The 19155-nt window shown below is 30.6% G+C and overlaps 2 protein-coding genes across 3 annotated transcripts; both read right to left on the reverse strand.

Moving 5' to 3' along the window:
• Positions 1–2500: 2500 nt before the first annotated feature.
• Positions 2501–3475, reverse strand: LOC136971188 (uncharacterized). Its single transcript, XM_067265665.1, has one exon. The coding sequence runs from the start codon at positions 3473–3475 to the stop codon at positions 2501–2503; it is 975 nt and encodes a 324-aa protein (XP_067121766.1).
• A 6284-nt stretch (positions 3476–9759) lies between these two features.
• Positions 9760–14939, reverse strand: Atac2 (Ada2a-containing complex component 2). Of its 2 annotated transcripts, XM_067265394.1 has the most exons (3): positions 14780–14939; positions 10467–12656; positions 9760–9917 (listed from the first exon to the last, which is right to left on the reverse strand). In XM_067265394.1, exons 2-3 carry the CDS (start codon positions 12433–12435, stop codon positions 9907–9909), a joined length of 1980 nt encoding a protein of 659 aa, XP_067121495.1. In that variant the 5' UTR covers positions 12436–12656; positions 14780–14939; the 3' UTR covers positions 9760–9906. The 2 variants fall into 2 exon arrangements, with proteins under 2 accessions (XP_067121495.1, XP_067121489.1); XM_067265388.1 differs by having other exon boundaries at positions 9760–12656.
• Positions 14940–19155: the final 4216 nt, after the last annotated feature.

The raw sequence follows: 19155 nt of genomic DNA on the forward strand, positions 1-19155 counted from the left end.
AGAAAAAACTATTTTGTAAAATAAAACAGTATAATAATCTCTCTTAAAATATATATAGTAGAGACTCGTTAATCGGAACCCCGGTAATCGGAACGATTTTCAGTCGAACTGTGTCGTGCTGAATCGAACATTTTTGATACTAAATTTACTTCTAATGTATAATTGTCATGTTTTTATATTATTCAATATATTTGTTTGTACAAAATGCAGAAATGATTTTTAACGATACGATAGCCTCGATTATTATTATAAAAATTTTCGTTAGGCTTAAAATCGACGAAAATTCAACACGAAGCGACACGCAACGGAGAAAAATTTGAACATCGGACAGGTTAATATATTTATTCGTACATAATCGGTCCGGAACAAATCACTAATCTGAACAACCCCAGTCCCCAATTGATTCCGATTTTCGGTTCTCTACTGTATTTTAATTTAAAATAAATTCTAATAATTTATTATGTATGGTACTTTTGAGATTTCGCAAGTCATCTGATTTCCTGATCAATTCCAAGTTGAAACAATGTAGTTTGGGGTTAATGCAAGCCACTTGTTAAGTTATAATTTTTAAGTTTGTCAACAAATTTTTTTGTGAAATTTGCAAAAACTACACATTATTATTATTAAATTATAACAATGTTAATTCAGTGGACCTTCGTTATAGCGCTGCTCACTATATCGCGCACTCGGTTATAGCGCGGGCGATGTTCACAACGCGATAAACATGTTTATACAGATCCATGCGGCGTTAGTGAGTAGCGCATTTTATTGTTACTGAGTATTGAGTAATTGTGTATGTATTGAGTTCCTGAATGTATTTTGAATAGTGTTTAACTATTGTATGCATGATGAGTAAAAGAAAAGCTTACAGTGTGAAAGAAAAGCTTGACATTATTGCTAAAGTAAAGAGGTGAATCGTGTTACATCGCGCCGCTCGGTATAACGCGGATGTTGTTTCCCGCCGGACATGCGCATTATATCGGGGGTCCACTGTATATACTTACAATTGCTTAATGTAATAATAGATTACTCTTGCAGCATTTATTATATTTGATAGTTGAGATATTTAAGTAAATTTATTTTATTTTTGACTCTTTCCACCTCTAGGCACTAAGCAAATTTTTAATCCATAACCATTGTGAGTTTAGCCAGGTTAACAATGGAGACAGCAGGATTGTGAAGGATGGCCAACATATCTGGGACAGACTACCCAAAACAAATTCCTGGGACTGCTTGCCCAGATTCAATCCCAGGTCTCCTATAGCAGCCTGATTCATTTTATCACCTCGGCCATCTAGATTTTAAAGATATTTAAGTTAAAAATTATATTTTAAATAAATTATAACATATTTGTTACATGGATATTTAAAACTTTTAAAATAAAAATTTTTCCTAAATAAGTTGTTCACAAAATATCTATTTATTAGAAAACTTTAATATGTTTATATATAGGCATTTTACAAAATTACATAACTTAATAAAATATAACATCAACAAATTTTATTATATTGATTCTGTAAAATTGTTGTAAAGCATAAATCTCAAATGTTGACATAAGTCATGATGAATTCAACTCTCCTATTGATCAGAGTCAATTTATCATATCATATCTTATATAAGTTTCTATCGTAAGGAAATTTTCAATTTCAATGCTGACTGCACTTTAATATCAATAAAAAATAATTTCATTTTGAAGAAAAGATTTGAATCTGCTCTTGATTGATTAGTTATTATTTTTCTTTTATATATTTTAAATTTATTGTATATTTCTTCTTTGAAACCGTGTTTTGTTAATTGTTGGACTATGAACTCAAAGTTGAGTATTTATTTAAACACTTGGCTTTATTTCCATCGTTATTTAGTTGATACGTGGCATTTGCACGTTTCGGGCGTAGAGCCCCTCATCAGTCAACTAAATAATACAACAATTAAAATATTATACAAGGTATTTTACCAAACAAAAATAAAAACAAAAACAAAATAACGCAAGGTATGGTTCTTACCATTAACATATTTATGCTATGTATACAAGGTTTAAACCCAGACGACACATGTATCTCATTTTTTATAAACTGGGTAATCTCTTTTACACACGATATTTATATCTGGTATAAAACAATGCATAAGAGTATAAGCGATAAATAATAAAATATTTTTAAAATATTCCAAAAATGGAAAATTCTTTAAAAACACTGACAGGAAGTAAATTAATTGATTACCTGTTATACTGTACATAATTTTTTGCTTATTTTGCGATATCCAGTTATTACAATATCTAGAAGGTGTAAACTATAGTTGTATTCGTATTACGAAGTATAATAAGTGATTTTTCACGGGAACATAAAAATTCTTTCTCGTTAATGTCGTATGGCTGTTTCGGCCTCGTTTTCTGCTCTGCGGCGTGGTACAAATTTGCATATTTTCAAAGTTATTATAAATGGTTAGCAGCGATGTAGTTTTTTGCGATAATCACAACTTATATTAATACGTACAGTGTATTTTACAGTATTTTAAACCAGTTTTCGCTTATTTTTATGCTTAGATTTTTATTAATGCAATTATTGGCGGTTAGGATGGAAACACTTTCTTTAAATTTTCTGTTATACATATCTTTTTCCTTGTATAGGATTTGAACGTTATTTTCGTCTATGTTGCAGTCGTTAAGTAAACAGTGATCGTGGAAAACGGAGTTTAGTCTGTGGTATTTGAGGTCTGCAATGTGTTCTTTTAATCTTATGCCTAGTTTTCGCTTCGTCTCTCCTATGTAGAAATTAGTCGTGTTGCAGGTGCACGGTATCTTGTACACTACGTTTCTTGTTTCTTCTTTTTTCTCTGGTTTTCTGTTGGGTTTTGTGGGTCTCAATCTATTTTGTAATTTTTCGTATTTCGGAGCCAGCTTTATGCTCATTTTTTGTAGATCTCTGTTGATGTCTTCGTATAGTTCCTTTATATATGGAAAGCTGATATATTTTGTATCCGTATTTAGCTTCTTTACTTTATTGTTAATCATATTGCTGTTTATCTTATTTTCCCAGTGATTAATCAAACTGTTGGGGTAACCGTTGAGGACGAATTTCTTTTTTAATTCATTTGTATGGGTATGTATGTCTGTCGGGTTGCTGGTTCTAGTGATAATTTTTGTATACTCCATTTTGAAGATGTTTTGTTTTATATACGAAGGGATATTAGAGTCGTATCTGATTGTTACAACTATGGAGCATGGTTTTTTATAAGGTTTAAATTCAAGGCTGTAATCGTTCCTTTTAATTGTAACGTCTAAGTAATTTATACTCTTATTGGTTTTGTTCTTTTCTTCGGCAGTAAACTGTATTTCTTCGTTTATGTTGTTTATGATGGTTTTTATGTTATTAATCATAATTTCTTGGTCATCATATATTATTAAAATGTCGTCTACGTAGCGTTTGTAAAATTTAATTCCTTGTATCTTGCTGATTTCTTCGTCTATATCGATCATTACTAATTCTGCTAATTTAGTATTACTAATTCATTTATTGTATAATTAACATGCAGAATTTTTAATTCTTTTTTTAAGCAATTATCAGATTTTTCCTAAATTATTTCAAAGTACTTGTAATAAGCATAAGTAATCAAATTAAAAATTTTAATATTTTATGAAAAAACTTTATTGAATATTTATATTATTATAAATTTTACTTATGGGTATACTATAGATTACTCCCTATGGAATTTCGTGTGTTTGGGTATATATCTGAACTCAGGGGACCGAGACGAGTTCAACGGTACTTTACTTTTGGACCGGAGACGAAAAATAAAAAAGTTATCATACTTTTTCCGGCGATCGCGCGATGATAGGGAGTCGCTAAGTCGGCCTCGCTATCGCGATCGGGAGTCGCGTGGCTTGCCGTTAAAATTGCCTCTAGTAGACGTTTCTCCCCTTTTTTTACTTTGTTCAAGAACTACCGTGAATCGATCACTAGTTTAGCACATGGTGGCGTGTGGTGGCGCCCATACGAGAGGTCAGTCGGGCCGCCATGTTCGCTGCCATAAGTAACATTAACCGAAATGGCGATCGCGCGAGAATCGGAAGTCGCGTCGCTCTCTCCGCTCTCGTATCGCGTGTTTAACGCTCCGGGAGATGACCGTAGTTCGACGTCACGGTTTGCAGACTTTACCGCAAGATGGCAATACTAGCAACTATGGTGCCGTCTGCATGAGAGCATTAAAAAAGTATGGTAACTTAAAAAGTGTGATAACTTTTTTATTTTTCGTCTCCGGTCCAAAAATAGGGTACCGTTGAACTCGTCTCGGTCCCCTGAGTTCAAATATATAATCAAAGTACTGAAATTCCATAGGGAGTAATCTATAGTACACCCTTACTTATATTTAATTATTTATAAAAATAGCATTTATTTGAGAATAATAGTTATTATCCATATAATTATTTTATTTAAATCTGTTTAGTACCTGTATATGAAAAACTTGCATGTAAAAGATGATAAGCACCATAATGAAAGTTTAGAGAAAATGGAAAAATGTCTTATAAAGTTTCCTGCTTTGTTTACTTTAATCAGAATAAAGTGCATGTCATAGTTAAAACACACATATAATATTCAAATTGAAATACATTGCTGCTTAGCTCTTAGCTCACATTATGTGAGCTACACACTAATGGAAATTGCAATTATCATCTTTTATACCTGAACCCTTCATATAACACAATGAAACAAAGAATAGTTGTTTATTGTGTAGCATTTTAATTAAATTTTTGATAACTCATTACTTATAAGCAGTAAGAACCATTGTTTTATATATATAGACTGACTGATTACACATTTCATATCAAAAATTATTGCATACAATTTATCTTTAGGATCATATTTATATCATATTAGAATCATAGTTATGTCATATATTATATTCTGCAGTAATAATAAATGGAAATCAGAATTTGTAAAAATTTTTAAATTTTTCCTTCAACTTTTGAAATTATATAATAATTTCAATTGGAAAAAATTAAATTAATTGGATAAAATTTGAATTAATTTATTATTACTACATATTAAAAAGCAATTTAAAAAAAAAATAAGCCTAGGTATTCAAAAACTGTCAAATTTTAATTTTTATATTCCAAAACTTTGAGAAATTAAATTTTTCATTAGCTTCACAGAAAATCATTTTTTTAATATAACTGTTATAAAATATATATATTTATAGTAATTTTTTTATGAGAATATAAATATTCTCTCTTATGAGAACGTATTAAAATAATTTTATGTTAATTTACAAATCAATTAATATGTTAACAAATTAAAGTATTTTACTAGATAAAAACTGTAGAATTACATTATAGTAGTAATAATAATAAAAGAAAAATTGGTTCATACATACAATAAATATAAATTTTAAAAGCTTAAAATAAAAAACTTATAATGCAATTAAATCTGTCTAATTTAATAAATAAATGGATATGAAATATATCAATATTCATATTAACAAATTATGAGAAGGATAATAAATAGTATAGCATATAAATACATTAAAAGTACCATTTTGATTAATTTCCAATAGAACATAAAAATTAATCTTTTATTAAGTTATACTATAGTGAATATACATTTTATACTGCAATTTGTAAAATATTTGAAAACGATCATCTCATTTAAAAATTTCATTAAAATTAACATATGAGATTTTAACTTGTCACAAGGTATGTAAAGACAATTTGGAGTATAGAAAGTTTAATTAGTGGAATTCAGATCTATCAAATTCAAATTATAATGCATTTATTTATAGTATATTTTTAATTTAAAATTCTTTTTTATACTTTGTCTTCAATTTTTAAGAGAAAATCTTTTGAGAAAAAATTAGTAAAAATATACCAGTAATTAGATTATTATTATTTTTCAGCTCTGCTCTCTAAGTACTAAGGAAGACCTTTAATCATACCAATCTTGGCCTTGGCCAACTCACAATTGTGTTGAGAGATGGGGCAGTGTGTGATGAGAGATGGGCCTGATATAGCCAGGACAGATTACTTATGAAAAATTGCTAATCCAAACTAAAAACCAAGTCCCCAGAGCAAGAAGGCTGGCACCTTTACTGTCATTGCTATCTATCTGTTGGCAGATTTCTATTTTAATATCATATCACACTTATGTCAATATTATAATTTTTAAAAATTCACTAGATTAATATAAAATAATTAATACATATATTTTTTATTATTAATTCAGAAATACTTCATAAATTTAGAAAACTAAATAATGTATTTTTCAATTCCTGATGTAAACAACCACATTTCTTCTGAATGACAAGGACTAAGCAGGCAAGAATAACATCCAATATATTTTATTCCCATTCTTAACATATATTCATTTCAGGCTTTGGCTCTACAGTACTGTACATGCTTTATATAACATTGATCTTGTTTACTATACCATACTTCCTTTACTATAAACTGATAACAGACGTAACAGTTACAAAGCCTAGGCAATTTTACTAAATATGTTGTGTAAAACATATACCAGTGTAGGAGGGGGGCTAAAGCCCAAAATGCATATATATCAAGAATGGTAATAAAATATATTGGATGATATTCTTGCCTGCTTACTCCTTGTCATTCAGAAAAAATGTGACTGTTTACATTGGGAATTGAAAAATATGTTATTTAGTTTCCTAAATTTACAAAGTATTTTTGGATTAATCATTATTATAACCCAATTTATAATTTGTGAATTTCATGTTATATTTTATGTTCTTAACTAATGCATAAAACTTTTATTATAGTCATTATATAAATGTTTAAATTGTTTATATTCATATAAATGCAGATTAACTGATCTTATATCCGTAATTTATACCTAAATTTAGTGAGACAATAGTGTATGGCACCAAGTGACAAAAACTCTTATATGCTTTCATTAGAAATTATAATATTCTTTCTTAAACTTGTTATTTTACAACTCATAAAATAATTACAATAAAAAAAATTAAATGTTTATGTTATATATTGGATTAAAACTGAGATTTTAAAAATAAGGATTTTTACTATTTTTAAATCTCTCTTCCATCCCAACAGAACTTAAAATAGAAAAAAATATATTAAATGTTTGCAACTAAATTCTTATTTTATATGCAAGTATTTGGACACACAAAATATATATAAATTGTTCACTAATGTCTATCTTGTAGCTACCTTCAACTAGTACTTTTAAGTGCATTTTTAAAGTGATGATGTGAATGTAATACTTAAAATTAATACTAGTAACAAATTCTATGCTGAATCAAAGTGAAAACAGCTGCTAAAAATAAATGTTTATGAGCCATTAGTGTATATATTTGGATTTAAGTTTCAAACATACAATACAAGTTTAATATTGCTGCCTCTGTAATTGATCTTTCTATGATGCAAATGTAGTAATTAATGCCAAATGATCTGTTGAAATATTTGGATGTAATAAGACTAACTGAAATAATAATTATAATTATTAAAATTATCACAAAATGGCAGCCTAACTGCATGCCTCTAGTCAAATTACTTACATCTAATTATTAAATTAGCATTATAATAGCCTGATATTTTGGCAATCATTTGGCATTACTTAAAAATAAGGTTTTATGGATTGTTGTAATTAAGATCTATTACTTCTAGAAATATTATGACATCTAGCTATATCACAAACTAGTTATGAAAGGAGAACTTAGGTATATTGATTTTATCAGTATAAGTATTTTTTACATAAATGTTTGGGATGGTTATGATGTATATAATTCTATTTTATTTGACAATGAATATAATGTCTGATTTATTGTAATAGATTCTTTTATCTGAGCTCTACATAGCTTAATAAAACAATTTGTATAATTTTTTTTAGTATAGTAGTTATGTAAATCATGATGGCATTAAAGCCGAAATTCCTCATATCACCTGCTTTTTAGTTATGGTTTATATTTATAGTATGGTATTGAATATATAATAATGTGCTTATACATTAGATGTATAATTTTTGTTACTTGATTATGAAGTAATTTGTAAGTATTAAGAGCATCCATAATGTATTGTTTCAGGCAAAATATGCCATTTTCTGTGCATGTCTTGTCTGAGATATGACATATATTATTTTGTAAGATATGACTTTATATAATATATATATATATTTGTAAGAATTTCATAATTTATAATCTGAGTTCATATTGTAATCTTCAATTTCTTAAAAAGACATCCCTGAGTAGCTATCAGCTCGATAAAATTTTATCAACATAATTCTGACTGAAGTTATACACATGCTTACACAGAGCTCCTTCTGTCCTACAACTATTTCAGAGTCTCTATGTTTTTAATCTGTAGTGCTTCTCCCTATGATCAGATTAGCTGTATGTAGATTCAATGAAGAATACTTCATGTCTGTTACAATTATTGTCTTATACACTCAAACCTGTTTTTGTGCGATTTGTTTTGTGTGATTTTTTGTGTGCGGTATATGAATTTCAATCAAATTGGTATACTGCACAAAAATAATTGCACAAAACACATTGCACATATAAAAAATCGCAGAAAAAAGACCGCACAAAAACAGGTTTGAGTGTATAATTGTGGCAGTTTTTTTTTATTTAGAAAAAACCTTGTATTTATTTGTAGTAGAAGTATATTGTATCAATGAAGTCTCATCATCTTTGGAAATATATCTTTTATCTTCCATAACATTTATAAAATTGTAGTTAATTATTTCATTAGTATAGTTAAGTATACTGTTTTTAAAGTAATCAAAATTTAATTAAGAAATGTTTATTTTGTTTAGTTAAAAAATACTGAATTCTTCAAATTTCAGTTGGATGTTATCATCTGATAAAGACAAGAATTATTGAATTAAAGTTCTATAAAATAAATATTGTCAAAAAATATACCTATTTAATAAATATACAGTATTAAATACATTTTTTATAAATTTAACTCTTGTATATTTTGACACAGGATGAAAAATTACTTTTACTTGGCATTTTACTTGAACGTCATATTTTTCATTTAGAGGTTATTTGAGTGTTTCTATTTCAATAAATATGTATTCCAATCATTAACAGTCAAAATAAAAATAATCAAAAAATACTGTTGGCCTATATATGTTACAAAGAAAAATATGTTTATGGCAAGATATTACAACAGAGATAGTTTTCTTAATTTTTGTCATAATTGAGTTCTCACTAAAAATAATTCAACTACCATTTTAGCAATATTAAAAGTGAAAATTATAAATTATTACTAATAATGAATATTTTGTAAAGAAATAGCACTCTACATTTAGCTTAATTTAAAATAATACATCCAAAACAATCAAAATATTGATTGTTGCATATGACTATATGCTTGATGTTGACTATAATGTTAAAGCATAAAGAAAAGAAAGCTAAAATAGTGTAAATGCAACAGATGAACAGAGTTAATTAAACCAATTAAGTGTATAGAAAATATATAAATTTCATATTAATATTTTGAATTATAATTTAGACCAAATTATGACATTTTTATTTGATATTTTTTTATTTAAATATTTTTGAATAATTTGTAAAATTATTAAAAACATGAACAGAGCCAATTAAAATTGGGTAATAATCACTAAATTTTTTTAATATGCATTATAAATATGTAAATAAAAAACAGTATTATTACCAATTTATTTAAAGTACTGTTTTATTAAATTAGTTTTTAACAAAAATAAAATATTAAAGTAAAAATTTAATAAAAATAATTTCTTCTAATATTAATATTTTAGCTTAAAAATATAAAAATAATAATTGAATATTTATTGTAATTTGTACTATACAATAACTATAACAAAACTACACAAAACTGTACAAAAAAATTATTTAACCAAATGAATTGTGGTCTGCAATTCTCTGAGCTGAAGTCGTCCCTGAGACAACAACATCCTAATAACCACCTGAAAGTCAAATGAATGAAGTTAAACTTGACTATCCCATTATCAAAACAATAATTTATGATTTAATATTAATGATGATGCAATTTTATTTCAAATATTTCACTCAAAAATATGCTTTACTTTTACAAATTATGAGATTGAAAAAATAAATATTTAAAAAATTATTATTAACTAATGATAATTGCTATCGACTCAGTCGAAGAAACATGGCATGTCGACATTCTTTAGTATTAGGAGGAAAATATTTTTCATAAAAATCCAAAATAAATTCTTCCACTTTAAAACCAAATTTCTGATATAAAAATAATGCTGGATTTGTTGCAGATACATGTAAAGTGACATCTTTACCCATACAAGTTTGAATAAGATGGTATAGCATAAATGTTGCTATACCAGCATTTCGCCACTCAGGATGAGTAAAAATAAATGAGATGTAAGCTTCATTATATTTTACGTCTGGAACCATAAATGCAAATCCAATCACTACTTTTCGATATAAAGCAACACAACTAAAATCTGGATACTGTAAACATTCTGAAAGATCAATACCTGGCCAAAAGTATTCCCTACAAAGGGAATTCACAACAGCAATATGTTGAGGTCTTACATAACAATAATCAATTGGATGTTGCTGTAATGGTTTCCAATCCTTATCATATCTATGATAATGTGCTATAATTTCATTCATTAATTTTAATTTCAATGGAGTTGTTTCATAATCTCGAAATATATAAGGTTTCAGAATTCTTGCTGTGTATGGACTAATGATGCATTCTTGATCTTCTTCAAAACCCATCAATCTAGTTACAAAATTTGGATGATGATGAGAAGTTCCACATACAATGTAATGACCAGTTTGATAACGATCTAAAATATGACTTCCAGGTTTACTTTGCACAGATGGTAGGCATTTAAATACTGGTTTTTCAACATTTTCTTGTTGAATAAGACCACAGTGCAATTGAACTTCTGTGTCTAAATTAAATATAGGTAAATTTTTCTCTCTTTTCAATTTACGAATAATTAATTTACGCCTAAGTCTCCTTGCAGTTGGACATTTTTGAATAGTATCATACATTGCATCTAACTTTTTTAAAAGAAGCTGCTCATCATAAATAGTCATCAATTCACATTTTGTTTTAGATGGTTTTGAAACATTTGTTGGTTCTTCTTTAAAAACTGCTTTTCTTTTTCGACCAACTTCTGGAACAGTTGATGCACATGGATGATTATTGGTAACAACCTCTTCATCACTTTCAAATATTTGATCATCAGGTTCATCTAGTTGTTTATCTTCATCTGATTCAGGTTCTTCCTTAATGTCAACTCCTTCAGTTAATGAAATTGTTTTTTCATCTGAACAAGAAAATGTAGATAATAAATCTTCAACAGCTGGTAATTCAGGATGATGTAACAATGGAGAAGATATAGACGTTGGATCTATATCAAAATCATCATTTTCATCTGTTTGTAATAAGTAAGAAAAATCAGTTAAAACATTTCCTTCCACAGTTTCTTCTTTTGTTGAGGGAATATCATTATCTTTAAATAAATTTTCTTGTATAGCTTCTTCTATAGTTCTTTCCTTATTAAAAATTAATTTTTGCTCAGTACTTTTCTCAATAATATTTTTGCCAGATATATGTATTTCATTATTCAAATCAGAAATACTTTCATCTTGCATAATATTGAAGTCTAAATTAAAATTTGAATCATTTTTAGAAATTGCACCACTATAACTATCCAATGTCTCAATTTTGCAATCATCCATTTTTCTTTCTTCAGTTTCATTTACATTCAAAGATGGAATATCATTATCTTGACATGAAAATAACTGTTTTGTTTTTCGGATCTCTTTAGCTTCTTGCAGAACTGATCTCCTTTCTTTTAATTCCATTGCAGCCTGAATAGCAGTTTTAGTGGATCTATGACGAAGTCCTTCCACTTTTGGTGATACCTCTTGAACTGAACATTTGTTCTTACGACCAATTTTTTGATTTGCTAACAATATTTCAAGTTCAGTAGGCGTTGGTAAAGAAGAATCAGCAAGTGCCCACCAGCCATTCTCCTTGAGTACAGATGAACCAGATCTAAACAGTTGTGGACAATTTGCTGATAATGTTCCAGCAACTGTTCCATGCCATGTAGAAGTCTTTTTTTTTGTTCTTGTATTTCCAAAAAATGTAGTCCAATTCCGATCAATAAAATTACAAATATGCTCTCTCCATCGATAAAACCCACATTTTCCACCACCTTTTAACTGAAGATTATATAAAGTTAATAATATTGCATGTATCCAAAGCAATCTACTCCTTTCCACAACTTCATTGCCAGTTGGAGAGCAAAGAGAACAAGTAAAATTAAAGTATGTATCTCCCATTATATTACTTGGTCGACCAGATATTAAACAACCAAGATGAAATAATTTTCGGCATTTCTGACAATCCAACATATACTGTTCAGCTTCCAATGCTCCACAATAACAATGGCCACTTAGAGTTGATTGATTCATACTCATTGTGAGTTTAAAATGTAGCAAATAAAATTCAAGCCACTTTTACTTTATTTAAAACGTATATTTTTCTCATTTAAATTTACCTCATCTGCATGATGTTTATTCTTTTCAAAATCTTCTCTAATCCACATATGAAGTTCTTTTCTTTGTTCTTTATCTTCTACTAATTTCAATGCTTTCATAAAATCTTTATATAACTTTAAAGTTTGTTGTCTTAGAATGAACTGAAAAAAATGACATTCCTACATAAGTATGTTGTATACAAATCTATTATTTAAAACTGACATTAACAACAATTATAACAAATCTTTATAGATGTACACTTATTAAATACCAAATTAAATAAATCAATTGAATAAAAAAATTTTGGTAATGTTGTAGTTTAAGTTTGTAAAACAAAAAGAAATGTTTTTAGTAATATTTAGATGGTCTATCAATTATTGGGTCCTTTTAAAATTGTCACTTTCCTTTCTAATCTATACTGTTACTATTCTATATACTTTTTTTGAAGGATACTATCTTCAAAAACTGGTGTTCTTTCTTTGTGCTCGTGTACACAGTCACTCACTATTTCTCTTGCACAAGCAGACTGGAAGGTAATCACATAACATCAAACTTGTTATTAGAGACTGTCCATAAATTACATCTCCATTTTTCTTGAAATTTTTACTCTTCTCACCATCTTGTCCTAGTTTGTCCAAGTTTCTGTAACAATCCTCCCCTTTTCAGATGTCCAACAAAACTTGACCCCACCTTAAATCCTTTATCACTTTATGAATGATAGATACCATAAGCAGAAATGAAACATACAAGAAATTCTGAAATAAATATAATAAAATGTATGAGCTGTATAAAATTTAATGAAATAAGCAGCTCAATCTTAATCCCTCCCACCCCCTTAGTCTGACTTGGCTTAACCCCCTTTCATTGTGGATGTCGTTTATGTCAGTATGTATATTAAATTATATTTATTTTTATAATACAAATTAATGAATTACATTATTATACAAAATTAGGTTAATGTTACTTATGATTCCAAGATGGCGGTTCATCTGATTCCAGCAAGGAAACAGTGGGGACGCACATTCTAACCTAACCTAACCTATTCTAATAATTTTGTTGGTAATAATTATGGTAATTTATTAGAATAGGTTAGGTTAGAATGTGCGTCCCCACTGTTTCCCTTCTATTTGCTGGAATCAGAGACAAGCCGCCATCTTGGAACCATAGGTAACATTAACCCAAAATTATAATGCATTATTACTTTAGCTCTTTTTACTAAAACTACTTTCATAATACTTTACATTGATAAAAAAAATTATAATAGTAAATACTTATGTGACAATTTTAAAAAGACTCAATAATTGATAGACCTAAATACAGTAGAGCATCGATTATCCGACCGCATTCTAGTCGGCAAATTCAAATGTCCACTAGTGATGTGGTGCTACAATATTTGGTTATGTCTTGGCTACTTTAATATTATTTTTGTTAAATTTTTGCATGTTTTAGCTGGCAGCACTGGCTTGCCATGAAAGGGAGGCTAGTATTTAAACCATGCCTAATACACTATACTAATAATGTATTTTTTCATACTTTTCGGATATCCGACCAACCCCAGTCCCCAATTAAGTCGGATAATCGATGCTCTACTGTATTACCAAAAAACATTTCTTTTTATTTTACAAACATAAACTACATTACCAAAATTTTATATATTAAAATTTTGAAGGAACAAAAATGCAATTTGTATTTTAGCTTTAATTATAAATAATAGGTAAAGAAATATAAAAATTAATCAGAGGGAGATTTTACTAAAAAATAAATTATAACAGGAAAAAATATATTTTATACATTAGTTATCCATTACAGAGCTCTAAGAATTTAATAGGACAATGCTAAACTTATATCATTTAATATCATCTCAAGCATTTATCTGCAAAACTTTATCAGTCATATCAGTCTTTTTCATTCTTTCTATTACTGTAACCATTACCACCAGTTCAAATCAGACGACTTTTTTTTCATTCATTTTTTTTATGACATTTTATTGATTGACTTCCCTCTGTTTTCTCTGAACAATCCCTTTAATTAATCTTCTTTTTCACTCTACTTGAGCAAATCATCTGAGTTAGATTTCTTTTTGTTTTTCATAATAAATGATTGATTTATATCTATACTTTTATGAATTTTGCACTTTATAATTGAATTTTTAAATACAGTAAACTTTGTAATTTAAGAAGTTTAAATATTTATGTTAAATTTACCATTTGAATCAGTTTATGCATAATATTAAAATAAGTTATTTACCGTTATTTATCAAAAATGATTATATATATATACATACCCTTGACAAAGACATTACATTTTTAGGTAATTTACTCATTGATTATTATTAGGTTATAAATCTTTAACAAATGTTATAATAAATTGTTCAATAATCTTATTAATATCAAAATTTATGATTTTTTGTATACTTTTAAATAAGATTATGCTATAATGGGAATATGATACATTATATATCACTACACCAACGACACACGGCAATTTACAATGGGAATAAACCACGCTTTATTCTTAGTGCCCTCTAACGATATTTCAAAAATTAGGATTTTTTTAATAAAAACGAAAAAATTCACTAATTAATTAATTAATTAATTAAATTATGATGTTAAAAAATATTAAATTAAATTAAAATTAATGTAATTTTCTACGGTTTAAAAATTCGATAGATTTAAAGAATAAGTCTATGCAAGCTATCTTTTTTTTTTTTTTTTTTTTTTAACTCTTTCCGCCCTGTGGGCACTAAGAGGGCCTCTTTTAGTAGGCCCATTATGGGTTCGGCCAGACCCACAATGGGGCGACCGGGTGGTGAGGGACGGGGCCCGACATATCCGAACGGACCACCCCCCGAAAAATTCCTGGGGATTATTCGACCCGTTCGGATTCGATCCCGGGTCCCCCAGAGCGGTAGTCTGCCACCTTTACCGCTCGGCCATCCGGCCGTCCTATGCAAGCTATCAACACTGATTATTTTTCTATTTTTATAATAATGAGTTTTTTTTTTTTTTTTTTACTCTTCCTATCTGCACTAAGAAAACTCTTTTTTTAAGCCGGTTTGTAAATTCAGCCAGGCCCACAATGGGGTGGCTTGTGATAAGGAACGGGTCCGACATATTCGGGACAGATAATCTTTAAAATATTTCTGGGTTTTTTATTTGCCTGTCAGCTATTCGAGCGGCCAATAGTGTTTGATAGCCAGAAGCCGATCAGAAGTTAAGACATCAGCCTAACGCTGTATGGAACTGGAATCGAATCCGGGCAGTTTAAAAAACAGAGAAATTTTTCGGAGTGTGGTCTGTCCTAGATATGCTGGCTCTCACCCATCGCCATTAGGTCCCCCTCATTGTGAACTTGACTGAACCCCCGACAGGAATGATTGAAAAAAGTCTTCCTGTACTCACAGGGCGGAAAAAGACAAAATTAAAAAATAGTGAGTGTTTTTTCAGCTCATCATGAGGCTGAGGTTTCCTCTATGCAATTGAATAAGGTGCACTATAAGACAGCATTGTCCAAGAAGATAATTAAGTGCATATATTTAGCCATCGAAAAAAGATCTAGGCCTTAGGCTTTAAAGCAAAAAGAAATCCGATTATACTGCTACTTTGCATCAATGCCGGACACGTGCTTGCATAAAGCCTGGCCTAATTTATCGAGCATGAAATGTTGGATGAGTGATAAGAAGCTCGCACTTGTGAAATAAACAACAAAAAAAAAAAGATATTGAGAAAGAACTTTTATTATAACAACCGTTACAACGTATCGCTTCTTAAAAGACAAAAAGATGGAAGGATTAAATGTTGCCAACTAGCGGATAAATTAAACTAATAAATAAAATAAACATTAAAATTTTAGCATTACGACATGAAGCGTAATAATAATATAGTATTCCAACATAAAATCCAAAAGCTCTTAGACAATTTGATATGATGCTTATGTATTGTATATTGAAAGCTTGGTGACGAAGAAATTCTTTCTGGATTGCTTCCATCATTGCTTTATTCCAAAAGTTAAATAATATCCGGAAGGAAAATTGGGTTAATGTTACCTATGGTAGCGAACATGGCGGCTCATCTCTGAAACAGTGGGGACGCACGTTCTAATTTAACCTATTCTAATAAATTGCTATAATTATTGCCAACCAAATTATTAGAGTAGGAGTAATTTATTAGAATATGTTAGATTAGGTTAGAACGTACAGTACGTCTCCACTGTTTCAGAGACGAGCCTCCCTGTTCGCTACCATTAGTAACATTAACCGAAAATTGTTTCCATTTAAAGTCCTCCTTGTGCTAAACAATGCTCTAGCCCACTCAAGTGATACAAACGAGTTTGCAAATAATAAAATGGAGGTCGTCTATCTACTTCCTAATATTACGTACTGTACCTTATCCAGCCACTCGATTATGTAAGCTCGCCGAAATGGGGGGGGGGGAGTTTTATTCCCAACCGTCGGGATGGCTAAGGATTATACGTATGTGGGTGGCGATTTTGAGGAGGCAGAAAAGACAAGCGTATCAGAAAGAAACCGTTTATTTTTGTCTAAAAATGTTTACATATAGTTGACAAGGTCCTTACAGGCACCATCCAGTCCGTTAGATGTCTTCAGATGTTTTCTTTCGTCCAGCGATGACGGACCCCGGGGTGACGGCGTATTAAAGTTCGGCACAGATACGTAACACAAGATAGCGGCGAGCAGAAGCACGGAGCGTAGAGGACGACGATTCCTAAGGATGACTATGTTATGGAGGAAGTCTTCTTTTCTTGCAGTCGGAGTTTTTATAAGTTTTTCGAGCTTAACTTGGAGCTAATTGGGCAGATTATTCTTCTGCGCTTCCTAATTGGTCTCCCACCTGTCTCCAGGTGTGAATGGAGCTTCGTATAGGTCACGGGAAAGGTCGGCTAGAGAAGGTTTACTCGACACCATCTTTTAGACTATGATCGCGTTTAATTGACTATGACACCTAGGCTCATTTTGATATTTTTTTTTTCTTTCTAGTGTGAAGTCCCAAAAACGAGTTAACATTAATTATTTATATTAGAAGATTGTTAAAACGAATGTAGAAAATCGTCCATTGTTAAAAGGGACAAAAGCCGATCAAAGATCGTATTTGACGCGTTAGTCATTTGAAACCGCGACGCATGAAAAAAAGGAGAAAGATGTCGAAAGACAAAAAGGCCTAATGTAAAATAAAACGCAATAATTGTAATGAGTAATGATTGTAGACGAATGTCCTCCAGTATAGATGGACCTTTGACAAGTCGCTCGTATACGAAATTTAGATCAATTAATATTCGAAAAAGGGAAAAGTTTTCAATAAAAAGGAACTTCATATCAAAGCATTGAATTTCAAAAATCTCTCAGACTAGACGACAATTGGGAAAATATGAGCGCAAGTTTCAAAGTTCCATCAATTCTTTCTATCCTGAGTAAACGGAGGGTGTCAAGTAGATTTGTATAGGCGGTTCTTTCTCGTGACTCGAACAGGGGTCGTTTTTCGCTTGGAAACAAGCGAGGGACCAATCGAGAAAAGAGAAAGGAAGGACGTGGAGCCAATCAACATGAACAATACGAAAAAGAGAGATAGGAGTAATCGCCGAATTGGAAGGACAAGAGACTTTTTCCGAGAGGTTTCAAGGGAGACAAGAGGTGTTCCAAGGTGTCCATCGAAAGGTCCGCCGACGCCAACCGACGAGTCGCTGCACCTGCCGCTGCCCCGGGGCCTTCTATCGAGCGACGATAGGAAACACATCGGCACAAAAACGTTGGAACGTTTACCTTTGTAACGATCTGTGCATAGTGTGAGTTGTTTTATATTTAAATAAACGGGTTTCTTTGTGAGACACTTATTGTCTGTGTCATCCTCCCTCACACCCACACGCGAACGACCCTAGACCATCCTGTCGCGGGATTAACGATCCCCCCGGGGGCTAAAGGTCGGCGAACTTACACTAGTTTCGTTTTGCTTTCTAAACTGCGTCTTAAATTTTTAATATTTTCCTTTCTAAATTTTCTTTACCTAAAATTTTGTTTTTCCCGTTACTCTTTATGAGCGTCGACGTCAAAGTCCGGTGTCTCCGACTCGACACTTATAAAAGTTATAATCTTGGGGTTTAACTTAACAAATTTGTACATATCCCTTTTTTGGGGGGGCTATTTCCGGGCTTCGCAATTAGGACGGCCGGATGGCCGAGCGGTGAAGGTGGCAGCCCACCGCTCTGGGGGACCCTGATCGAATTCGGACGGGTCGAAAAATCCGCAGGAATTTTTCGGGGGGTGGTCCGTCCGGATATGTCGGTCTTCGTCCCTCACCACCCAGCCGCCCATAGTGGGTCTGGTCGAGCCCATAATGGACTTTCTCTTATTGCCCACAAAGTGGAAAGAGTGAAAAACGTCATAAACCGAATAACATCCGGCCGCGCAGACGTCAATGGGCCCATAACGAGGATGTAGCTAGGCCGACTATGCTAACGGTGGCTCTAGCAAATTTTGAGATGGCCTTACCGGGGGGTCTTGGGGCATGTACAGTACTTCACAGAGAGAAGGTATTCATTTCTGAAATTTTTTAAGTATAACGTAATACTCTTAAATAATGTCTGTACAAAATGTACTGTTGTGCCAAACTTAAACGTTAAAATTTATTGTTTATATTTTTTAGATAA

This window comes from Centruroides vittatus, unplaced genomic scaffold (assembly GCF_030686945.1).
Source record: "Centruroides vittatus isolate TY-2023 unplaced genomic scaffold, ASM3068694v2 contig_1050, whole genome shotgun sequence".
NCBI lineage: Eukaryota > Metazoa > Arthropoda > Arachnida > Scorpiones > Buthidae > Centruroides > Centruroides vittatus.

Coding starts and splice junctions, on each gene's coding strand:
- Atac2 (XM_067265388.1), bottom strand. CDS start 12,435: ATGAGTATGAATCAATCAACTCTAAGTGGCCATTGTTATTGTGGAGCA.
- LOC136971188 (XM_067265665.1), bottom strand. CDS start 3,475: ATGATCGATATAGACGAAGAAATCAGCAAGATACAAGGAATTAAATTT.